Here is a 25,941-nt window from a genome sequence, read left to right as displayed (position 1 = left end):
GCTCGAGACAACGGAAAATGCGGATAGACACTCAGATCATGTGGCTAATAATTGTGTTATCCTCGCTCCCGGCATCCACTACTGGCAATCACTATCGAACCCGCCGAAAGCCAATGCAGACGGAGGACTCGGACCTGATGAGGAGTATCGCTGGTGGGCTCGGTGGCGGTGGTGCTGGTGATGAAGATGTGTGCGACATGTCAGGAGAGGATAGCACCTCGCCGGGAAAGAAGTTAACGCGAAACCATACTAATGCCAAACAGCGATCCTCCGGAATCGCCGTCCAGGCGGCCAACGAGGCTAAAAAGGCTAACGATGATATGAAAAACGCCGTTAAGGAGGCCGCTGATAAAATCAAAAGCGAGTACGCAGACAAGGCAAACGCTGCGGCCAAAGCTGCCGAGGCAGTGCTGTTCGGAAAGAGTCAGGTGCTGGAGCAATTGGAAGCGGAGGTCAGGGAGGCCGAAATGGTGGTGCAGGAGGAAAACCAGGAGCTGATCACCGCCGAGGCGAATGCACAGCTCGCCATCAAGACTCACCAATTGGTCCAGCAGGAGCTCAAGACGCTGACCTTAAGCCTCAAGTTGGCCAAGGACATCAAGGATGCCTCAGAACAAGTGTACATAGTGTGGCAACAATCGCTCGCCGACAAGACGGCACTATTAGAGGCTGCCCAGCGGCGTGTTAATGTGCTAATGCGGCAACTCTGCGAAGCTCGATTGGACTACGATAAGACCAAGAAGGCGGCACAAAGTGCCGCCAAAGCGGCCCAAGACGCCAAACAGCGTATAGAGCAATCGGATTGTGAAAGCAGTTCTCGTGGCAGAAGGGGGCGACGAGCGTGGCTGGAGCACAAGGAGACCCATTGATATACCATATATTTCGCATATTACAAGAAAACACGAATAAATCGAAATTTGAATTTTAATCTGTAGTTTATTACACTTTTTTCTTTAGGGAATAAAAATATAAAATTCCTCGACAGCGTGCAAAAAGTGCGCGCGTCTTGAATGGCTGCCAAAAAATGCTATGGAACTTTGCCTGTACAAGTCCGACCGATCGCCCCGATAGGAATATACATATCTGCCTGCTGTGTGTGTGTGTACAATTCTGGACAAATACCAGAGCGGACTATAATGCTAGTCTTAAGCGAAAGAATTGATAAACTAGTAGAATACAAGGGAGCTGAACTTAAGATAGGCGTCACAAATTATGATTACGCTTGAGCTTCAATCAAGGCAAACAAACGGTCACAAAAATGTACATGCTTTATAACTTAGGTGTAAAATAATAAATATACAATCAATGGAGTTGGTACAATTACAATTGGCTGCTGTTGTTGTGGTTGCCTTTTCACAATACAATAATTTCAAGGGTGATGCTTGGTTTCTTTCTCTAAATATATATATGTATATATATATATATATATATAAGCATGTGGTTGCGGATATTATTCGTAGTTCAATCAATTAATCAGTAGGTTAATTGGTAACAAACATAAATACGCAGAGCTCTACATAAAATAGTTTCTTCTTACACAATCCTGGTGACTTAAGGTTAGTTAATTTCTTATTACAGTAGATATATAATATAGATATTTATAATTCGTATGCAATATATGTACAATCTAACACAAGCCCCTGTAAGTAATTGTTTTTAATGTCTCCCATCGTTTATCTGTTATTCGCCTAAGCCCAACAATGTTATATTTATCAGCTTAGCTTAGTTATTTGTATTTGTTTATAGAATCTGTGGAGCCCTAGTCTAGTTAGCTAACTGATCTGCATATCATTATCCGTATGTGGTAGGTAGCTAGTACGTAACATATTTAATTTACAATTATTAATTCTCTCCCCTTGAATACTGACGTCATCGAGTTTCTGATCTTTCACTCCGATCGCTCGGATATATTTGCTTCGTTGCCTAATGTGTGCCGTGTTCTTTAGATATAGGATATATAATAATATCAACTGTTTAACTTTTACATATCAACTACTTAAGACGTATGGGGGTTGTAAAACGAAAAGTATCACGATTGACCAAACATAGATCGATATAACCGTTAACTACAAGTGTTTCAATTCTCATTCCAGGTGAGTTTTTTCTGCCCCTATTGTGGGCAGCAATTAATTTTTGCAATGAAAATTGGTACAGAAAATAATCTTTGCACAATTACAAGCCAGTTTGACTGAACAAAAATGTTTTTAATATCATGTCTGCTTTTACTCAAAAGAAAAACAGGCTATCATTTAATGTTTATCTTAATTGGTCTGAGAATATATTTGATCGATTACTGGTTGTAATAAAGGGCTAAAAATGAATAGTTGAAAATCGATTATTTTAGTCCAATCAGAACAAGTATAGTTTAATAATTACATCTAAGTGATGTACCAAATTTTTATTTTATAAAAGTTGGAGTAGTTTCTTGCATTGGACTATGACTTTAAAATACTTTTCGTAAATGTCTTAGATATTCTTCATTCAAAAGGTAAAACATGATATTAAAAGCAATGTATTCGGGTCAAAGACGTTGTATTCACATTTTTGGATTTCTTTTCACCCTTGGGATCTTTCAGATGTGTAAAACCAACCCCTTTTGCTGAGTATACGGATTAATTTCGACGCCCAGCGTCATATCTTCTTCTTATCTCTGACACTGATCTTCCTTTCATTAATTTAAGTACTTCCGACACCTTTTGGAACCGCATGAGCAAGGTATCTTCTCATCCTCGAATGGGAATTTGTAGTCGTAGGTAAGCTCCTCGCCCTGCACGATTCGGCGCAGTGCAAAGATGATGATGTGCTTGTGCCCTAAGATGTCCACCACTTTTGAGTAGCAATTCGGCTGCAAGAAAAAAGGATTTAAGCATCTCCAGTGTAATGGGACACTTCACTTTGTACTCACCTCACAGCAGTGATTGATGAAACGCGCCGCATTGCCGCGCATCGTGGCATCCACTACAAGGTTATCGTCGATTTTGAACATATAGCACCCAATGCCGCGGCTGTCGTAGTAGCGTTCCCTTTTGTCTGTCAGTGTAGAGCGAATCAACTCACCGGCGTATTCGATAACCATTTCACCTGGAATAAGATTAAGATTAAGATCCGATTAAATTATTAATTTCAAAGGAGAAAGCAAAGGGAAATCTTACCTGCTTCAATGTCCTTAGTGCAGTAGAGGCCTCGTCCATGGATATGGGATCTGAAGACTCCAACATAATCCTTGTAAGTCTCCTTAAGAGTCCGATACTTCATGGCCATGGGTAGGTTGCTACCAGTTCCCCTTCTAAACAAAAAAAACAACGTCACAAATCAATAAATACGTCTTGTCACAAAATAAGTAATATACACTTACCTGGGCACCAGTTCATTGTCGGACGGCTGGACGAACACCTGGATGGGCTGCTTGCGATGTCTGGAGGCCAACCAACTAAACATGTCATACTCGCTGCGGTTGGCATAAGGCTCACATCGGGCGCAATCGTAAGCATTTTCCTGCAATTCATCCTGATCCGATCCATAGTCGAGCAGACCATGTGAATCTCCACCAGACACTGATAGGGCAGCTGATGCACTACTTCCGCCTAAGTTGCCTCCATGTACTCCATTCGCCGCTGTGGACACGTTGCCATTGCGCTTGTGATACTTGGGAGTATATTTTGAGCACTTTTCCACGCCTGGCAACTGTTCAATTAGGTACTTAAGGGCATTTGTTTTAAGACCTATCATCTGGATGCCACCCATATCGGCTAGAGGACCCTCGGGCAGCGGAGTAAGTCCATGTGCCCGCCTGGCCACCTGTACTGCCTCAAAGACCTTCTCCCAAATCTCAGTTATGGAACTCGATTTGTACGTAAACCCATCTTCGCTTTGGATTTCATAAAGCAGATGTGGACCAGTCATTTTTTTGGGCTCTTGAATAGGTGGCGGTGGTTCTGGAGCAGCTGCTGTAGGTACGATGGCGGCCTTTGATTGCTCCTGTTCTTGCGATACCGTTCGTTGCTCTTCTTTTCTCCTCCTGAGCTCTAGTTCCACTCCATTTTGCAGCTGCTTAAGTTCCAGTACATGAGCATCGGCCATCTCGTTGATATAGGTGGCAGCGGCTTCCACAGCTGCAGTTTCTAGAGCGCCTTCGAACTCTTCGGTGGGAGCAGATTGTGCTGCAGTTGTGGCTAGGACATCCTCCACCATTTGCTGGTAACCAGCGCTGGCATCCACTTCCATCGTCGTCGCAGTGGCTATTGAATCTGCACAGTCCTCGTTGGTTAGGTTGTCCAGAATTTTACTGATCTTATCCTTGACCGCCGGCTCTTCACTGTCGGACATCTCGTGATCGTTGCACGCCGATGTGGCCATTTTCAAGCTGAAATCATCATCTTCGTCCTCCTCCTCTTCGAGGTCTTCCTCCCTGTAGACATCCGTATCCATTGGCTCCACTTGGAAGGTGTGCTTATCGAGCAGATACCCGTTGTTGACCAATTGTTGATTAAGTTGCTCTCGCTGCTGTTGTTGAAGAAGTAGCTGTTCAGTCTTCGACTCCCCCGGCGAATTCTTCTCGTAGAGTCCCTCCGTGTAGATGGACTCCGTTACCGGCTGTTCCTCCATGATTGCATCCATTGTGACATCTGGCACAATGCTTTCCAAAACTGAACTAGCTTTGAGTTCCGCCTCGTAAACTGGTGATGGTAGTGTTGACTTCTGGGCATAGCACTTGGACACACTGGCGCTAGTCATTTGATGGATTATAGGCTGTTCAACAGGTTTCGGAGGAGTGGGTGACGGAACTACGGGGCACTCGTTGGACAACGGAGCAGGTTCCTGGCGCTGCTGCATCGGTAGCACCCGATTCGTAGGCCTAGTTGTGGAGCTGCTGGTGGTTGGTGGTGCTTGTTGTTGCATAGGATTAACCACATTGGTGGGCAGCGAGCAGTTGCTACTACTACTGCTGCTACTTGTGGAGAAATGCTGCACGCGGTTAGCCAGCTCCTGCTGCTCCAAAACTTGAGGTTCCATCATGAATTGCGATTGCACTACTGGTGACTCAGCGAGTGTTATAATGGGCATTGAAGGCTGCACCTGCACCTGTTGTTGCTGGAGCGGTTGTTGCTGCTGAGGAATATGGATCATCTGCGCCTGCTGCAGCTGTTGCTGCTGCGGTTGCGCGGGGATTCGCTGCTGTGAGATCGTAACCTTCGGCACCTGATTGACCACCACGGCTGGAATCTGCTGCTGCAACTGTGGCTGCTGCTGTTGCTGTTGCTGCAACAAGGAGTGATTTTGACTTTGTACCTTCGGCGTAGGCTTCATCACTTTGGGTTTCACTTCCAGCTTGTGAATGGGTCGTATCATGTTGGTTTTCTTCTGAAGAGGCTTCGAAGCAATACTGGGTGGTGCTCCACAAGTTGTTCCCGTTCCGGAAGCGGCTTTGCCCTTAACCTGAGATTGTTTGAGATTGGAGTTCTTCAACTGTACTTGAGACTGCTGGGTGACTATACTGGTGGGCAACACCTTGTTGACCACCTGTGGTTGTGGTGGCACCTTGCCCACTCCCGAAATTCCCGCTGCCTTGGCTTGGGCATTCGTTCTCTTCATCTGAGTTACTGGCGGGATCTTCGCTGTGACCATTACAGGAGAGGTGTAATCCATTGATGTGGAGGCTCCTGAAGATGTGGGCACCGACTGGAACTGGAAGTTAGCGTTCTGCAGTATCTGCGTTGTTGTGTCGTCCTGCGTTTGCTGTTGCAGCACACTGGCTGCGTTTAGGAATGTGCCCGCACTGGATGCATCTCCTGTGTTATTGAGCACCACATAGCCAGCGGGCAGATCAACAATCGGTTCGATTTTACTCGCCTGGAACACCTGTGTAGTGGTTGCTGAGAAACTGGCATTCTGGCTAAGCATTCCTGGCATTGCAGTGGAAACAAACTGTTGTGACGACATGACCGTATTCTGGACAATCGTCTCCAGTCCATAGTACATCGGTTGTGTGGCGAGAATTACCTGGGGAGAGGTGGTGGCAAATTCCAGGCCAGTGGATCCTCCGCCTGTACCACCTAATATTAAGGGTTGCTGATTACCGCCTGGCTGGTTGCCATCAGCGCCTCCTCCCAACTGAATGGTTTGGGGCTGGATGAGCGTTCCTATTACTTGAGGTTGCGCTTGGAGGGATTGCGCCGTCAACATTTGCAATCCGGAGTTGGTGGGTGTGGTAGTAAGCACTAAGTTTCCACTCGCATCCGTTTGCAAATAGGTAGCACCTCCACCGGGTGCAGTTGTCAGGAAAGTAGGCGTTGCCGTAGGCTGCGGCTGGGGCTTATACTCCCCCGCTGTTGGTATGGAGATGTACTGCAGTGGCTGTCCTTGGCTTCCGTCTCCAGTCACAAACGAAATGATGTTCTGGGGCTGAGCTTGAGGCAAGATTATCTGCGGGGCCTGAGTCTGGGTGCTGCTCTGGAACAACAGCTGCGGCTGGAGGAGATTCTGCCCCATAACAGTGATGGGCTGTTGCACCTGAGTCTGCTGCTGCTGTTGATGCTGCTGAGGGTGCGGTTGCAACTTGGCCTGAATCGGCTTCACCTGGTGTCCTGACTTCAACTGCCTCTGTTTGACTGCCGCCTGTTGCGCTGCTTTGGTGGCCACTGTCTTCAGTGGCTTTCCAGCTGGAGTAAGGGGAAGCATGATCTTCTTATCCGTATTGGTGGCCTGCAGGGTCTGATAGGTTGCTGTTGGTGTCGTTGTGGCCTGCATCGTTTGGGGGATTTGGATAAACTGCTGAGTACCATCCGGATTGGTGGAAACAGCAATTAATTGAGGCTGTGCTGGAGCTGTCACCGTAGGTTGAGCTAGCGTGAAACCTCCACCCAGATTGGCAGCCAAACTTTGCAGTGAATTCGCATAGATTTGCAAATCGTCCGTGTTTGCTTGGGTAGCCGGATTCGGCTGGGATAGGAAAAATCCATTGCCCAGGGATTGGGGTTGTAGTTGAAGCTGCTGTAATCCCTGTAAGCCAAACTGTCCCAGGGAGCCCAGGCTCTGAACTTGGGGAAACGATGTTGCTGATTGAAGGTAATTTAAACCTCCTGCATTCGCGAGAAGTTGTTTTTGCAGCTCGTTCAAGCTTTCCGCACTGATCTGGGTAGCATTATTAGTAATTCCTTGCCCGCTGACGTCAGATTCCGTTTCATTGGAGGACATTGTAGCACTGCAGGATGGTAAATGCCGCTGGAAGGCGTCGTAATTTCTGTAGGTGCACTGACACCGATCGCATTTAACTTGGCCGCTAAACTGAGCTGTTGATAGATTTCCATCTCCGGAAATTATGCGAAATTCGGTAATTGAATCGTCCACGCCATCCATTTGCATTATCCTCATCTTAGCTGCTTCCTCGCGCCCTTCACTCTTTTCGAAATAACGCTTTGCTGCACTCCAGGTGAAACTCTTGCTTCTCACAGATCCAGATGTGGTGGCGACTCCTTCGACGGATGTCTCACTGATAGATTGCCTCCTCGACACGCCTGCCACCGTGGCCATCTCCTTTTTGTTCCTTTGCTGACTGCTTAGGGTTAAAAATACTCCTTCAGCCAGGTTTTTCGACAGCTTTCGCCTTTTTATAGCGGTGGCCATGGCGCTATTCCCGTCGAGCTTTGGCCAAGCTAGTGTCTTGAGCATCTGCACTTGGCTGGAGTTTCGAGCTGCGGATAACATCGCATCCTCCACAGGATTGCTGGCTGGCCAACCATTTCCCAAGCTCGTATTTGAATTGCGGGTATCCTCATCACAAATGCTCACAGAATTAGCTCCACCTGTTTGTTGATTTTGATTTTGAGCCTGATTGGAAGTCATTGCCTGAGTGCCATCCTTGGATTGTTCACTTATGGCAAACAAGTCTGTCTTATCGTCATACAAGAATATGTCCAGCATGGAGATGCCATCGAGCAGCTCGTGGGGAAGATCTTCGAATATGGCATCTTTAATCTCTGGGGGAAGTAAATCAGCCTGCTGTTGCGGTTCCTCTTCGGTGTTTTCATTCGGTGGTACACAAGAGTTGGGATTCGGGAATTCACCGCTCCAGTCGGCTCCGCCATTCTCCAGAAATTCACTCCTCGCTAGACTTGTGTGCCATCGAGCAATTTGCGCCATACCCAACTGAACCTCCTTGCTATTTGGATTTGTGTGATCTACCGTATAATTCCGACCCACATCCAGGGCTGTTAGAGTTGACGAACTGTTCTGTATTGTGGTGCGCACTGTATACTCAACGATTTTCCAGGGCTCCTTTGAAGACCAGTACAGACGACTGCACAGGAAATTAATAGGTACCACGGCTTCGTAGGAGTCCGAAAATCTGGGAACTATAGCTCCCAGTTGGCGCACCTCCAAAGATCCAATGTGAAATTGCACACGAGCCGGTTCTATCAGTTTTTTCCTTTTTCTATCCAATTCCACATACACGGGTCGGGAAACCTCAAAGTTGGATTCGTATGTTACACTGGGCGATCCATTGGCTTTCAAGGCATTTCCATTCTTGGCATGTGCAGGACAATACATGGACTTATCTGTGAGAAAAGCGCAGTCGATGCTTCTGGCACATGGATAGTGATAGTGTTCGCCACAAGATCGCACATTGCATCCGACAGTGGCTCCTCGGTTTCCACATACCGTACACTTGATCATCCTGCCCCTGGCCACCGCACTGTGGACATTTTGAAGTGAACCGTCAATCTCCTCGAACACTTCCGCAGACCACATGGCACAATTGGTGTGAACCCAGCAGTCGTGACCGCAGTACAGGAGTCGAGCTTCCTCGCCTGATAAGCCTTCGCCACTCTTTCTACAGAAAAGACACACTCTGGTATCTAATCGCATCTTAATGCCACAACTGCCAAAGTCGTCAACTTCCTCTAGGGGAATATCCAAAACACCAGATCGAGATTCTGCCTGTGAAGTCGAATGCTCGTTGTAAACAGAAGCACTTACTCCTCCGGCATCTTGCACATCCTCGTAGTTGCCTCCAGAGCAGGACTCAAACATATCCTCCTCCAAGGCATCGGTGCAGGCTTTCGTTTCGTTTTGGAACCATGGGAACTGCTCACTCAACAGCTCTTTGTAGGCAATGTCCAGTTCATCGCAATTACTCTGTTGGATCACTTGACTCATGTCATAGTTGAATTCCGCCAGGGAAACATATGAGTTGCCAGCAATCTTCTGCTTAATATCCACCAGGCTAAAAGATTGCGGATGACTGATGTGCTGTTGGCAAGAGCAGGGCAGGGATTTTACTCGTGGCTTGTTCATGTTTGCATTCCGTTGTTGTTGCTGCTGATCCTTGAACTCATACACATCGTCGCTGTTTTGAGACTCACCATCGCTGCCCAAACCGTTATCCGATCCACTACTGAACTGAAGGGCTTTTGGTTGAAGTTTCCCTTGGTTTGAGGATGCTCCGCAGGTGCAGCGCAGTTTCTTGCGGGGACTTAGTTTGAGAAGGGCACAAGCTTGCCGAGATTTGCTGAGAAGTTTCAAAACGCTGTAGAGACTGGCTTTGAACTCCTCCATTACGGCCTGTCGCCATTCCTCAGCCTTGATCTTAGAACTCTCATTCCTGCGGGCACATTTCTTGCAGATAAACTCTATTGATTCCGGTAGGGTGCTCAATAGATTGTACTGTTCATCGCTGAGACCTTCGCACTTGGAATGAACCCATTGACCACAGTCACCACACTCCATCATTTTCAAATCAAAATCGTTGTCATCATAGCATCTCTGGCATATTGGACAAAAGTTGCCCTTCTTGCGCAGCTTAAAGCAACCCGTACACATCGGCAGGTTACCCACAAATTTCGATACTTTTGTGGTGGAGCAAGACTTGCATTTTAAGCAATTGACACATATTAACGGACGATCAGCTCCAAGAAGTCTCTTGCTAGTGCCCAAGCAGGTGCTATGATAGTTCTTTTGACACTTCTGGCACTTGACTTTGGACCCTGATGACATATTGCAGGTGTAGCAAACGGTGCATCGAGGACACAGCCAATTCAAGCGCTGTGTTAGCTGATTTAAGGATGAAGATGGTCCCGTGGAGGCATTTACCGTCGTTTCCAGAAGGCTGCCCATTAGCGTGGTATCCTCAAAAGAGCCATGTTTCAGATTATATTCATCTTGGACACAGTACTGATGATAGGGCTCACAACAGCAGGCGCAAAAGATCAGCGGATCCAAGCCTGTAGAGCCGCATAGGAAACACAGAGCCCTCTGAGCCACTGTTTCCGTTACTATCAAACCAAAACCAGTTTGGCACACTTCAGCAGGATCATAATTCTCCCAGAAATCTATGGATATCAGTGTACGCTGCTGTCGATGCTCCTTAGTTTTGCGTCCCTGGGTTTGATTTGACGATTGAGTGACCGAACTTGAGGTAGCAATGTCCCCGTTTCGCTGTTTTTTGCTGGCAGCCACTATTAGACTGGACGCAACCGCTGCATTTCGTGTTGTAACCTTTGCAGATGGGACTCCAGCTGCACTTGCTGCCCCTTCTTTACCTCCCGCTGTTGATTTTTTAACTTCAGCTTGGGCACTGCCAGAGGACTTGCTGGGTTTCGATTCTTCACCAACAGGAGACGTTTTACAGCTAGCACAATTATCGTTCTCATCTGTAACAATTTGAGTTGGTTTTTCAGGTGAAGGCTCTGTAATTGCTGATGGCACTGGAGCAGCTATTTCTTGCTGCATATCAGCCGCATCCTCAGGTTGCTGATCCTCGCCAAAGGTAGCCAAAGGTTGCCCGAGGACAATGGAGGCACTGCGGCACACATGTTTTACTCGAGGTCCCTTTAGATCAATCCTTTGTCGTTTGAGGGTGTCGCCTGTAGCATTCGTTTCACTAGCAAGTTCTGCTTGAGGAACACCTTGAGAAGCTCCATTGGAAGCAGATGGCTGGGTGGTGGTAGACGTTTGTGGTGCCTCCTCTTTTTGAGGTTGAGCTTCTGCAACTGGAGCTTCTGCTGCTCCAGGTTTCTTCGTGGCTGCCTGTGTGGGACTTAGAAGCTTTTCGCTCTGTTCCGATTCCTTTACTTTTTCTTTCTCCTGTTTGCTGGTCTTTTTTGTCAAGCTGGGACTGATTGCTTCAGCAGCTGTAAGTTTTTGATCCGCTGCATTGCTTATCTTCAGGAAAAGGGGCTTCTCCAAAATCGCAGGACGCAGCAGAGGAGTACTGCCAAATGTGACATTGTTCTCCGCCAGCGGATTGGGCTTTATCGAAGTCAATGCAGAAGTGGAGTCACCACTGGACTTCCACTTCACAGACGTAGAAGCAACCACCGAAGGAGAAGAAGAGGACGCAGTAGAAGTAAATCTCAGACTGCCTGTTGGAGAAAGCAGTTCCGCAGATTTTTCTTCTCGGGAAGCGGACTCTCCTCGCATACCCGGTGGCAATATAGCACTTAACCTGCTTCTATGAGCTGCAGGAAGCTGAAACGAGATCATACATTTTTTCAGCCAACACGCAGTGCACCGATCCTTGTAAAACTTCTTGAAGTTTTTCAACTGGCTCTTGGCTGAATGAATGCTGCAAGGTGATCCTGCAAGGAAATATTTAATAAACATTAGTAAGAGACGGTTAAAAATAAATAAGTTTTCTACAACCTTCACTTCCTTTGCATTGCAGATACTGTTGGCTGCCGGAGGACGTATTCGCAGTGCTCGAATTGGCCGATATAGATTTCTTGGTCATCTTTGAGAAGAACTTCCTGCACACGTCGCACGCCACAACTCCGTACTTACGGGCTTGGGCCACCTCTTTGCTGCTGACCACCGCTGAGCATATGGAGCAGGCACTGGTAGTAGGTGTTACTGTGGTGAAATGAATGATTAATATATGTATAAGAATACAAATATCTAATTGTTTTTGAACTAACCTGTTGATGAACTCGTGCTGGCTAACGATCCAAAAGACGAAGTCGCCAAGGAATTAGCTGGTTTCGGAATGGCACTGGGTGATGTGGGGCACGCTTTTGGAGCCGTGAATGGTGCCTGCTGGTTGTCTGCCTGGAATTGCAGACGAGGTTGCCTCAAAACAAAGTTTCCAGCTGCACTACTATTTGGCTTCAGGGTGCCAAAGTTGAAGAAGGTCTCCTTGCCAAGCTTCAGATTCGTTGATGCGGAGAATGTTGATGCCGTGGAACCCACACTTGAGGAAGATGCTCCGAAGACGTTTTTGGCTTTAGAGTCGCCAAGAGAAGAAGGTTTCTTGGTACTAATAGCACCCTCTTCTAGCAATCTCTTGTTGGGCTTGATGATCCGCGAGGATCGTGTACTCCTTTTGGGCAACACGAAATGCGAGTCCATAACCAATTGCTTCTCATCCGGATCCCGCTCATCAGCTCCGGCACTTTTCTCGGTTTCTGCACTCTTTTCGGATGCTGCTTCATCATTATCATCCTCATTTTCATCGTCCTCCTCGGCTTCTTCGTCGTCCTCATCGTCATCCATTTCTTCGTCCTCCGCGTTGTTTTGATCTTCTGAAGAATCATTGCGACGGAAGGTAACGCCACCCTCATCATCTTCATCCATGGGAGCGCCAAAAGCGCGGGATAAGCCAAACACATTTGAAGAGGATCCTGATTCCTGATTTGAAGAAGATGAGCTCGCTGCCGCCGATCGAAATTTAAGAGAGTTCAGCTTATCGATGTTGGAGTTTTTGTTGAGTATCTTGGACAAAATGGAGGGTCGCACGATGCACTCGCCTCCTCTGGAGTAATTCAGCGGTCGGTTTAGGGAATCCTTCTTCATAATTGAGACAATTGGTATGCGGATGTCTGGATTGTAGAACCGCTTCACAACCGACTTATCATCGCTTGTCTCCAGCACGTTTCTAAACGTCACCGTCTTCTTTTGCTTAGGTGTCGTTGATGACGTCGATGGTCCCGTATCCGCTCCAGATTTGGGACTACTGCCGTCCCCAGAAGTGGCCACTGCTGGCGGTCCATTGGAAGCAGATCCTTTTCCCGATGCTGCTCCATTTGCCGCTGCAGGGCAGCTGGATGGAGAGGGATCGCGGGTAACTTCATTGGGCATTTCGGTCAAGACGCGCTTCTGGAAGTGTACACAAATAAAAGGGTTCAGTAGGTTTCGGTTAGGGTTGAGTATGGAAAGTCGGAAAAGGGGTTCCAAGCAAATCAATAATTCATGCCACTAACAACACGCTCACGAAATGAGAAGCGGTAAGCTAAGCAAGAAATACAACCAAGCAATTCATATAAACACAGCAAGAAATAAGTTAGTAATTAAAATTAAATTCATTAATAGAATTAATAAATAGGTATTGTGCATAAAATGATTTTGGTTATGTAGCATTATTTTGTTCCTTATTAAAACAGTTTTTTAATTATTTAAATATATAATAGATATTAATTTAAACTGATTTTTTTTGAGTTTGTATGGTTCCTTTCACAATTACATTGATTCAAGGGACGCAGTCTTAAATTAGTAAGGCCAATGGTACCTTTCAGTGTATGGGTAAAACACAAAGAAGCATGCAAAGGACCAGAAGCAAGTGCAACTTTTCGAAGGGGATCTCTTGGACATGGTGGGTTACAGAAGCGCTTGGGAGGGGATAAGGTATCGGTGCAAAAACAAGTTACTAAGCATAAGTATAAGCTGGGGAACAGACACCATTGCCACTGTGACCGTCAACCGTCTGCGGCAGGCACATGTGGAAGAGTTGCAAGCGCTAAAACGTCATAAAAGCCAATTAAGCAGGTAAGCGAGCAGGTAACAATGGCGTCAGAGGCGGGTGGTTGGGTGTAAAGGGGCTACTAACCAGACCAGAACCATGGGTAAACCAACTTGAGGGGGTTCTCTTATTTACATTGGCGGGAATTGGACTGTGGAATTGGACGAGGATGTATGTGCAAAGGGTGCACACGCAACTCGGAATGAGTTGGTCGGATTGAGGGGTTAAGGTGGCGGAAAAAAAGCGGCTTAAACATATTCATAAATAAAAGCAAAAGGGGGCAACACCTGGGAACAAAACCAGCACACCGACAATCTGAAAATCAACTTACCAGGGCCGCATCCTCACCCGGGCTGACCACGCCCCCTACGCCCGTTCCTCCCTCCACAGAAGGCGTGGAGCCAGAGGCAATTGGATCGGAAGGGGACGGATTGTCCACCACCGGACTATTGAGCTGCTTCAGCTTGGATGTGGAGGGCAGCATAACTTCGCCCCTGGCCAGGTTCAGATTCTTGAACTTTTTATTACTATTCTTGCGTGCTCTCAGTAAAGCGGCACTTATAGGAAAGGCTCCACCTTGCGACGATCCTCCGGGGGAAACCAGGGCACAGGCCAATCCAGTTGATGTGGCCGGTGTCGCCACGAATAGTGCTTTAAGGCATGCGCTGGAAAGGCCAGAGGTTGTTGCTTCACTAGGTGTTCCAGAAGATGCTTTAGAAGACTTCGCAGAAGAGCATGGCCCAGCGCCTGCTGTTTTCGCCAATTTTCCAGAGGATGCTTCTGAGGACTTGACTGTAGATTTTCCGCAGGATATTCCGGAAGATGCTCCATCGGAAGAGGCTCCGGAATTTCCTTCTGGAGAGGAGCCAGACGACCGTCCTGAGGATGTTCCAGAAGTCGACGCTGAGAAAGTTCTGGAGGACTTGCTCAAGGCTTTTCCAGAAGCTGCTGCGGATAATTTTCCTGAAGGTGCACTCGACACATTTCCTCTCGTTTTATCACCGTCACCATTTTGATCCTTCGTCACAGCCTCCTTGTCCAGATTGGCCGCAGTCTTGTGATGGGTGCCGCCATTTACACTACCGCCATTCGTGGATCCCGATCCGGATGATCCCGACCCCGTACTGGATCCGGAACTGCTGCCATTGCCGCTGTTTCCGGAGCCTGCGGATGACGATGCCGTATTGCCACTAATTGAGGCACCACCCGGCGCATTATCATCCTCATCGTTATCACAATTGTTGCCTTTTTCCCGGGCAGCCGGCGAACCCGATCCAGAGCCACTCGGCTGCTGGGACTCCGGCGCTGGCTGCTGCGGTTCGGCCGGATTGGCCGCATCATCCTCCAGCTGCAGGACACTGATCCGCTTACGGTTGATCGACTTGGAGGGTTTGCCGGGAAACTTGGAGCGGCCCATAATAGTAGTGTGATTGCGTTTGCCTTTGCATTTGCATTTGCCTGCCTTTAGATTGGATTTACCTCGTTTTTTGTTCGATTTATACTGGGACTTGCAGTTTGTTTTCTTTGATTTCCTCGAATTGTTTGATTTCTCGAACTTGTGGATAACTCACTGTGGATAAGAGAGAGGCACAAAGTTCGGGTAAGAGAGACCGACTAAGAAAGACCGGTATTAGCACGAAAAAAATCAACTAGCAAAAACAGAAACACCAACAACAACACCGCTCGTGAAAAAAACAATACTTGTAAGCCAAATCGCGCGTTTGGAATGCGTCAATTTTCCCCCTTTTTTGCGAATCTCGTTGTTGTTGCTGTGGCAACTCGTTTATTTTGCACTCCTGCCGCACGCCCCCTTCACAGCCCACTCACTCACTCCTTTTGGCGCACACACTCTTTTCCTTGGCTATTTATTTATTTATTTCTTTTTCGCGCGCGTTTCGCGTTGCGCGCTCCTTGCTTTGCGAATTACAACTACAATGCCGAAGGTGACGTATCCGCTCGACAGCCTCGGCTTTTTGCTTTTGACGCGCTCAATCGCTCTCAGTCGCTCCGTACACTCAAGATAATAGTTGATAATTTGTTTAAAAAAAAATATTATTTTTAAAGATTTTTTTATTATTTTTTTTTTTAAGATCAAATTATTATACATTTATTAACGCTTTTAAATGTTGTATTAAAATAATTGTATCCTGTTTCTTTTAATTTAGAGATAGACTATTTTTTTGAGTGCGCACTCTCGGGTACGACTCTCTCGCCACTTTGGCCCGCTCTCTCCCTGCTCCTGAGCAAGGAAAGGTGCAATTGCAGCTGCCTTTGTTCCGCTCCTTCTGCCGCTGTCGCACTTCTTGCGTGACCACTAATACACTCACACCTTAAACAGTGTTGGCAGAATTGGATTTATATTTAAATTAATGGGATTTGTTATTTAAAATTACACTATTATAAAAGTATAAAAGTGCCACTCAGTATCAAAGTAATGGGAACGGGAAACGGAAAGTTTTAATTAATTTAATAGTTTCTTTAATGGCTAAGATTGATCAAATTCAAACAATTTTTCCGATATAAAAACAAATAATGTGATAAAACTTAATCCACGCAAAACACATGAAACAGGATATTTTTATAAAGAAATACAACAAATCGAGCTTTTGACCAGAAGTTTCCCAAAATTGTTCTTTCGTATTCAATAAATGACTTTAAAACGCTGTTAAGTATGCAACAGATTCGTTGAAGGATTAATCACAATTCGGCCCAATTTAGCGGGAAAACAGCATTGCTGCCAGCACTAGCTTACCACCACCTTTACACGCTCTGCCACCACTAAGTGTGTGCAGTTAACGAAAAAACAAAAAAAAATTGAAGCAAAACAACTGCTGCGTTGTGGCTCCTTAAACTCATTCCGTTTTCTTTGGCACGTAGCACGCGCTCTCTCTGTCTCTCTCTCTCGCAGACTCCTTTTTAAGAAACACTCTCCCACTCCAAACGCGCTCCCGCTCTCTTTCTCTCGGCGACTACCTTTCTCCCTCCCTCCCGCGGGCTAGTTGTCATCGACGTTTTTAAGTGGTTTTTCTACTTCAGACTTGAACTTTTTTGTTTCTTGTTGCTGTTGTTTTCTTTGCAGGATTTTCTCGTTCGGCTTTTGTTGTTGCTGCTGCCTTTGTTTTTTTCTCTCGGATATTTTTTGTTTGCTGGAAATTGAAATTCTTACAGTTGTTGTTGTTGCTGATGGCGTTGTTGCTGTTGTGGGCCACTATTAAGTGGTGGGTTTTCCCTACTGCTGGCTCTTTTTACGACAGTTTTTCTCTTTGTTCTCGCTTTTATGGCCTGATGAAAATTCTTCTTTTTCCGCGTTTAGTTTTTCTGCGTTGGGAGTTTCTGCTCGACGAATTCACAGTTTTCCACATTGCTGTACTTTCGCGGCAACTTTTCTCATCTGTAACTGCCACTGTTGCTCTTGTTGTTGTTGCTGATGCTGGTTTGTGTTGGCGGCCACATGGTGCTCATTACCATTACCATCATTATCCCCATCATCATCTCAATACATCCTCGGTCTACATCATTGCCATCTTCCCATTCCACCCCACTGCTTCACTCACACACACTGGCTCACAAAAGTCTGCAGTCTGCGTGTCTTGAAATCTGCAAAAAATTAATCGAGGGGGTGGTGGGCGGTCGGGAGGCAATGGGAGAGAGAGAAAAAAAAAAACAAAAGTAGAAATTTATTAGTTCGCTTCGTCGCAGTTGGGCAAACAAGTTGAAAGTTGACTTTTTGAGTGTTTTAAGCGTGTGTGTGGGTGACGATGTGCGATGATTATGCATGTGTGTGTGTGTCGCAGTGACTGAGTGTAAGTGTGCACAGAAAGAACTTTCTATGATCTATTTATTTACATACTTAAAAACGGAACTCTATATTGACCTATTATCAGCCTATTTATTTTGCTATTATAATTTATGTTCACTATTAGAGGATTTAAGTAGATATACCTAAGGTGTATAAAAGTATGCTATATAAGCTACCACATTTTTGAATAAATTGTAAACATATATTTAATTAAAAAATTATATAAAAATAGTTCAACTTTTTTCTGAGTGTGCATGTGTGAGCTGCTCAAGTGCTCGGAATGAGGTGAAAATACTTTCGAGATTTTGGGGTGGTGGCTACCACCTTTCCCGCTCTCTCCCTCTTCCACGCAACTCCTTTTTCCCACATTTTCCGAGAGCATGACTCAGTACGGCGTAATTGTTTTCCGTTTCGCCTCCGGTTTCCACTCAAAGGTGTTTGGCAGTCAGTTAGTTTACCTGGTTTACCTGCCTCGTTAGTTAGTCAATCTTGTCAACTGTACTGCATACTGCTCCCCAGCAAGTCAATTTAAGTTGCACTCGTACACAGAGGTACGTAGTTGGCACAATGGGACGGGAAATATGGCTAACAGGATTATCCACTTGGGAAGTAATACCATACATATATGTTACATACATGTATGTTATATTATTTTATATAATTTCATACTTATTTATCTCTGGGGATTGGAAAATTTTTCACAAAGCCTTAAAAAAGTTTTCAAAAAGAAAAAAACTTTGTTCTTGGGCATTTATGCTCCGATTTTATAGCATACTTTTGGACATTTATCTTAACTGCCTCTTGACTTTTATCCACTAGAGATCATTTGTCTCTATGGAATTTAATGTATAAGTTATTGCATTTGTGGCCAAATTAAAAAGTTTATAATAAATTAAGTGCTTCGACACCCACTGTGCCTTCACTTGGGTCCCCTGCCACTGTGTCAGTTGTTTGCGATTTGTGATTTTATTAGTCGATTTTCCTCGTTTTTATTTTATATCGCCTCTGCTTTGGTTTGTGTTTCTACCATTGAGTTGTATCTTTTTGGCCCCAGCAGCGGTGGCATGATGTAAGCATGGGATACGAGATACAGCGAACGGGACTGGGACTAAACCAGGCTTAATTGGACAAAACACTCATCCGTATTTGCACGGCGATTACACTAATTGCTGCGAAGTTGCCGTGAATTGAATACCTAGCACTCAATATGCATATGAATAATTTGCATTTGAAATCGATGGATGATGAAGTGTTAAAAATACTCAATAAAGAGATCGTAATCAGCCCCTCGATGCAAGTGATTTGTGGCTTTTTAATGTCATGCCTTGAAAGGTTATTAAACTATCATGACATAATAAAATAAATGTTTGCCTGTAATGGTGTATTAAAAATGCTGATCTAGTTACTTTCAATTACTCGTAATTATGCGACTTAATACACTATTTAATCACCTACATTTAATAGGCAATCGGTTTTACTTGGTACAAATAACTTGCCAATGTTATGCGATATATTTTATGTCATTGACTGATGAGACTGACAATCATATTCCCCACTCTATGATTGATGACAATCGGGAAACTACTCAATCAGTGGACGCAACCATAGATTGCTATTATAGGACACACCCTTCTCTCTCTCATTAATATAATCGTTCCTAATCGCTTAATGCAAAAACAATACAATATTAGTGACCATTTAATACCGAGCACAAAACACTAGGCAAATATCATGACATAACAAACTAAAGGTTAATTCTCTCAAGTTCAAAACAATTGTCAACAATTTAATACCCATGCAGTGGGTAGAGGTGATGGTGACAGAGGGGGGTTGAGGTAGTTCGAGTCGGCAGACAAGCAAGAAACAATCAGAAAAACACTGGCCAGCCAACAAATTGCACACAAATTGTATCCGAGACACACACACACATATGCCGATGAAATGCGCAGACAGCAGCAGAATGCTAACTACGTTGTGTGTTGACATCAATTAACTAAATCGCTTTAATTATGTGCCACCAACCGAGAGGCAGCAACAACACAACATCAAAGTTCCAAGGAGAATTCAGCGTGAATAATTCACCGAATCAATAAAATCCCACAGAATGATGACAAAACGCGTTGATACAGACGGCAAAGTGAGCAAATTCCAATTTCGAGTGTACAGGGGTTGCTCCTTAATTACGGACCATTTGTTTATCAAGGGGAAGATGTTAGTATCGAAAGATAATGGGCGGGGTGCTGGATAATTGCAGACCAGTTTTTTTAGAATTTTAATTGAAGTTTTTTTTAGGTACAGGGGCGTTTCCATTTCGAAAATAATTAATGCTCTTACACTTCGTTTATTTAGAAAATTTAAGAATGATGGTTTGTTTCGAGGCAGTTTTAGAATTAAATATTTTTATCTCATCTGTGTAATTTTTTTTTTTGGCTTATAAGCTAGCAAAATAAATCTTTCTATCTAATTTGACGTAAGTGTTAACGTTTATCCGACAAATTTACTGCGCTAATTGCCCAAATTTAATGGAAGACCTTGAAGCTTTTGGCCATGACTAGATCAAATTAGTGGTACTAAACGAAAATGCAAATACACTTGATTATCTAAGTAATTACTTACAAATTCTAAAAACACCTGATAAATACAAACCAATTTATTTTGAATTAGTTGAACAAAAATGATTAAAGTAAAATATAAAAAATAAAATATCAAAGTAAGATTTTCCCCCCAAATACTTCAGTATTGAATTGAACTTTATTCGATTGTTTAATCTGAGACGCTTGACTGTATTTCGATTTCGACACCCAATTAATGGTGTTCAAGTGTCGTCGGCTTCACTGTAATTCGAGTAGACATTAAACCAGAGTCGCGCGGAATTTGTGGGGGGAAGGCTGTCGGGGGAGGGGGTTGTGGCAGAGGCTGTGGATGTAGGGGGAGGATGGGGTGTGCAATACAAAGAGGCCAAGAGACAATCGGCCAACTAAACGAACAATCTCCCGGCGAACAACGAACAACGAGGCAAAGTAAAACTGGCCTGGCCAATTCGAAATTCGAATGCATCGTCATCATCATCATCATCGTCTCCTCGAAATCGACAGCCGAACGAACACGAAGATAAACGAAAATACTAAACCAAATTTGCGGGGTGGGGAAGAGGGGATGGATCAAAATGAGAGAGAGAGAGAGCAAACGCATACACCTTTAATTTAATTGCCACCAATTATGGTAAAAAGATTAAGAAATCAAAGCAAAAGGTAAAATAACTTGAATAAGAAGAATGGGCCACCAAAATGAAACCGAATACGAGCACTTAACGAAATTAGATAAAATATTCTAATTAAATTTAAGTATATCAAGGTATAAGAAAGCATTTTGAATTGCAATATGATTGATTGCTGAGATTACAGCAGAGTATAAACCTTTTCCCAACATTATTGACCTATATATAAATAGATCTAGTTTGAAAACAAATCCCATATTAAATTAATCGGATGACAGCATGTCGAAATAATGCCACTTTATTTTACAATGATAAGTATGTACGTCTGGGCTGCGAAGTGATATGAAAACTTGCTCGTAAATTGCTTAATTGATTAAAATTGACATCTAATTATATGTTTTTTGTTGTGTACCAGTACACCCCAGTACACATAGCCCCGTCTCTGTCGCACTGCATGGCAATAACCGCCAAAGAGGCGCGAGCACAAGACTTGCAAATTGCGAGTAATTGAGAAGATTAAAGTCAAGCACACGAGAGCAGACAGAGATGGGAAATGAGTGGGAGGGAGAAGGAGACTGGTGGGAGGGGGCCTGGTCAAAGAGAGGGAGAGAGCCAGGTAACGAATCGACTGGCGAACGATTAAAGCCATAAACACGAGCACGACAATCACAACACTTACATACAACACAAACAGCTACCAAATAGACAACTATCTGCATGCCACACACACACTGCTGCACAAACTCGATTGACAAGTTGGGAAAAATCGAAGTCAACCTCGCACATAAAATATGTAAATTTGTATGAAATTATGCAAAATTGTCTTAAATAAATGGTCACTGAAAAAAATGATCGTAAGTGTGAGGTAAATTATATGAATGTCAAGCACCACCGACACTCAATAAATTTTCCTACTTCCATTCATGAAATATTATTTGAAAATAACATTTCACCATTTTTCGAATATCAAATGAAATTATCGTTTAATTAATAATTGACCACATTAATCGCATAATTTTTCTCAGTACAACAATGAGAGAGCCCAGAGAAAGCAGCTGTAGAGGTGGAATCAACAAATGAACGAGAGCCCCATTCCCCAAAAACAAAAAGAGCGGCAGACAGCGCACGCGGGGGAGTGTATGTTTGTATGCTTGTGCACACACACACATAAACCGTATTTGCTTGTAAATCAAAACACGCAGCCAAAGGTGAAACATGAAAAATGTGCGCGCCAATAAATGTGCGAAGGTGTCGTGGTGTGGGTGCCGCACGGATTGGTGTTGGGATGGATGGATAGATGGTCGGATGGATATCTGTATCTCTGTGGGCCACGAGCATCGGGCATTGAATATTGAGAGCCGACTTGGCAGCTCGCAATTTTGATGTCCAATTTGCCACGAAACATGAACTAAATACTTGTACGCGAATGTTTGTTTGCGTGTGTGGGCATCTGGTTTCGTGGTGTTTATGGTGTGTGTTGATGGTGGTGGTAAAAGGTAACGAAACACAAGGTAAAATAAATTCAACTCAGCTGGCAGCTGCAGCCTCTCAAAACGCACTGTAAATAAAGGTGTAAATAAAGCTAGCTGGTAGCAACAATGCAAACTAATAATTCGGCCACCGAAGCAAATAGAAATCACACCTACAGTGATCGCTCGCTAAGCGAAGAATTTTAGTGCTCATGTTGTAGAAAATAAATAGATCATCTTGGAGAAGAACAAGAAATAAACAGCTTAGAAAGGAGTATTTCAGATTTTACAATAGGAAAGGTTTAATTATTTATTTTAATTATATTAATTTAAACCCGTTGAAAATGTCCCATCAAATGATCTTAAAATTTGTAAAGAAATGAAATTTGTATTTGTAAGTGAACCCATCCGAATTCAAATGTGCAACGATTCTGGGAGGTGTGATCGACGAGATGCGGACGCAGTGGAGCGTGAAAATGCATTCGGATGAGCATCGGTTGGCCCGCATCGCATTTTCATTCCCATTCAAGATCTCGCATTAGCTTACGGCTCAGTTGGTCGACTTTTGAAAGGCGAATTTTAATATGCGCAATTACTCATTTGGCGATTTTGCGCCTCAATGTTGTTTGGCGCGTAGTTTCCCACACACAAACACACAGGCATCGACACTAGCCGATTTGGAATTTGCCTTTATGATGGCAAATAAAAAAATGGCGTCAACAAATACTCAAACAGCCTATGTACAAATACATATATTTATTTTGTAATTATTCAACAGCTTCTAGGCAGCGAACGGCAGCGGCAATCGATTTAGCTGCTTCTGCTGCTGAGATCGTTTTTCATTTTATTGTATAATTTATTAAAAGTTTCAACAGCGCCAGCAACAAAAAAAAAACAACTATTTTAGTTATACAAACACTTTGGCCATGTGAGCCCAACAGAGAGAGAGAAAGAGAGAGTGAGACAGCGAGAGCGAGAGAGCGATTAGATTTAGAATGAGGCGACAACAAAAGCAATTAACTGGTCACACATTAAGTTTTATTTATCGGCGCTGCTTTATTATGGCTCGCCGTTGTGTTTGTGTGGGTGTGAGCGACTGTCATTTACCGTTCGTTTTACGGGTGGTAAATAATGGAAAACGTCGTAGATGGAAACTTACAGTATAATCCCCCTTAGCTAACAGAAAACCAAACAAACGGGGAATAATATTGTATCTTATAAGAAAGAAATATTTTATGGATTAACTTTAGGAGTCATATAATCATATATAATCTGATAATAGATGTACTCATTTTAAAATACATTTCTTAAAAATAGTTTATATATATCTCGCCTTGTCTTAAATTTGTTAGTATTAGATCAAAATTAAAATATTAACTAAGGAATTCATTGTTAAGAAAGTTGTTATTAAATCAACAGAAACCAGACTTGCTTACTAGTACTACAAATTAAAAAATAAACTAAATCAAAAATGCTACCATCTGCTGCTAGTCGCACTCAACGAGGCCCCACTGTAGACATAAATCGCAGCCATAAACTAAAAGTATTTGTTGTGCAGCCTAATTTGCATTATTGAGTGAATAATTGAACGACACTTTCCTGTTCTTTCTAGCTAAAAACAACAATCTAAACTACTGACTAGAGGTCTACAAAGGTTAGTGGGGTCTTGATGAATATGAAATCGACGGGATGGGATATGATAATGTGATGTGGTGTGCAATGGTGTATAGTATCTCCGGGTGCATTCCAAATCAATATCTGGCATGCTTATATATGTGCGCAAATATCCAGTGATATATATTCATGGCAGACTGACTCATCGGCAGCCGGCGACGCCTTTTATCGCGGCGATCTTATAATTACCTTGCTGTCGAGCGTGTATCCAGATGCAGATTGAGATTCGATACCGTTTCAGGGGTTGTTGTTACCATTTGGCATCCTTGGTGCACGAATATAATACGAAAACGAAAATAATCCACACTTTGGACAATTTCACAACAAAACGGGACAGAAACACACGCACTCAAAACACTAGTAAACACAAAATACAGGGGTGGAGATTGCGATTTTCGTTTTTATTTTCGTTCACTTATTTCTTGGTTTTTGCTTTGGCTCTCACATTCGCCGCTCTCTGCTCTGCGCTCACAAAACAAACGAACAGCTACACGCACACACGTACACCGAAATGGCCCGCTCTCTTGCTATTCCGTTCTCTCTCTCGCGCCCGCGCGTTTCGTATATACATATGTTGCTACGTTTGCGCGCGTGTGTGTGTGCGGGTGTCTGTATGTATGGGCTTTACGACGATGAAAAATGCCTTCTTCTTCTTCACAGAAATCAGGTTTTCTGCTCTCGATTTTCACACTTTTTTGGCAATTGAACGCCACAAATTCGATGTAATTTCATTGGCAGACACTGCGTACCATATTCACACAAACTATTTAGCACAGTTCATCAATTATTTTCCACATTTTCTGCGTTTTTTCGACGAGCGAAATGGAAATAGCAAAGCAAAACGACCGGACAGTGTGACCGCGCCGATAACTATGAAAAATACTGTGCGACATACAAATAAATTCCTGTGTGTACAGACCTGGTCACACTTTTTAGTAGGGTGTTTCTAATCTGTGGGGTATGTGTCTTGGTTAAATAAGGAATGCGTCTCTGCTAATTCAAAGATAAAAGCTGATTGTTACAAAACAGTATTTTGAAATTTGAAACCGTTTTCGGTGTAACTGCTAATTTGTTTAATTCGTGGTAATCAAAATGTTTAGAATGGAGTTTACTTCACACATTGACCTTGACTTTTTGATTTTCAAATATTATCACCTTTTCCATTCAATACAATTTTTTAGTAACCTGTGGTCACACATTGAGAAAGAATAAAAGTAAAGAAACCGCTTCGGTAAACAATTTCCAAAACAGGAGATTTTCCTAGGCTATCTACTAAGTGGCAAATATCAATCACCTCATTGGCAATTCCATTATCCCAGTATGTGAAGTTCGGATTAGTTGAGATTTCATAATGAAGCCATAATGTGCCGACACACATAAACAACTTGTCAGCTGCGTCCACTTCGCGTTTGGTTCTTTGCCAAAGTTATTAACCAAATTTTTGGGAAGACACCCAAAGGCTTTATGCATTCGCAAGGCGCGAAGTACACAAATCGATTTTGGTCAACGGATCGAACGTGTCTGCCCAATTAGCACATGTTTGATTCACAATGTAAATCCAACTGTTGCCGGGCGAGGAGCGTAGGGCGGCAATTCGGTGGCTTAAATCGACGTCATTTCGACGACGTTTCACCGAAGTGAACAAAAATTCGCATGAAATTGAATCACTGAGCGCCTGAACATCTCTTGTTCAGTGACAAAAAAGGGAAACTCACATTCATAAGATGTGTTATCTCACAAAAACGCATTGTAATTAACCTTATTAGTATAGAAAGTTCACAAAGAAGGACGTGTTAATAATTGTGGCCTGAATTTAGTAATTACTTATGTAAATATAAGTAATAAATAACTTAATATTATCAAAAAAAACACACCCTTTTTTGTTAACTTCCTTTTAGTTTAAGGCGTAAAACAAATAATATATATTCGTTATGTCCTTAATTACTCGTTGTTTATTACTTGTTTTATGTAGCTATATACTTTGTACATTTCCCAGGCATTCCTTGTATTAAACACGAAAACATAAACAAATTTATCAACTCCTTGTAACTTG

General features: G+C 43.7%; 2 protein-coding genes across 3 annotated transcripts; one reads left to right on the top strand and one right to left on the bottom strand.

Moving 5' to 3' along the window:
• Positions 1-5: 5 nt before the first annotated feature.
• Positions 6-928, top strand: LOC6606416. The gene has a single exon (XM_002031184.2). The coding sequence runs from the start codon at positions 18-20 to the stop codon at positions 867-869; it is 852 nt and encodes a 283-aa protein (XP_002031220.1). The 5' UTR covers positions 6-17; the 3' UTR covers positions 870-928.
• Positions 911-24,748, bottom strand: LOC6606415 (histone-lysine N-methyltransferase trithorax). Of its 2 annotated transcripts, XM_002031183.2 has the most exons (9): positions 24,078-24,748; positions 16,896-17,326; positions 14,061-15,299; positions 11,913-13,089; positions 11,641-11,847; positions 3,356-11,576; positions 3,153-3,286; positions 2,906-3,081; positions 911-2,845 (listed from the first exon to the last, which is right to left on the bottom strand). In XM_002031183.2, the coding sequence occupies exons 3-9, from the start codon at positions 15,144-15,146 to the stop codon at positions 2,672-2,674; spliced, it is 11,175 nt and encodes a 3,724-aa protein (XP_002031219.2). In that variant the 5' UTR covers positions 15,147-15,299; positions 16,896-17,326; positions 24,078-24,748; the 3' UTR covers positions 911-2,671. The 2 variants fall into 2 exon arrangements, with proteins under 2 accessions (XP_002031219.2, XP_032579068.1); XM_032723177.1 differs by lacking the exons at positions 14,061-15,299; positions 16,896-17,326.
• Between the last annotated feature and the right edge of the window lie 1,193 nt (positions 24,749-25,941).

Source organism: Drosophila sechellia, chromosome 3R, assembly GCF_004382195.2.
Source record: "Drosophila sechellia strain sech25 chromosome 3R, ASM438219v1, whole genome shotgun sequence".
In the NCBI taxonomy this organism is placed as follows: Eukaryota; Metazoa; Arthropoda; class Insecta; order Diptera; family Drosophilidae; genus Drosophila; species Drosophila sechellia.
This window is presented reverse-complemented; position numbering and strand designations above follow the sequence as displayed.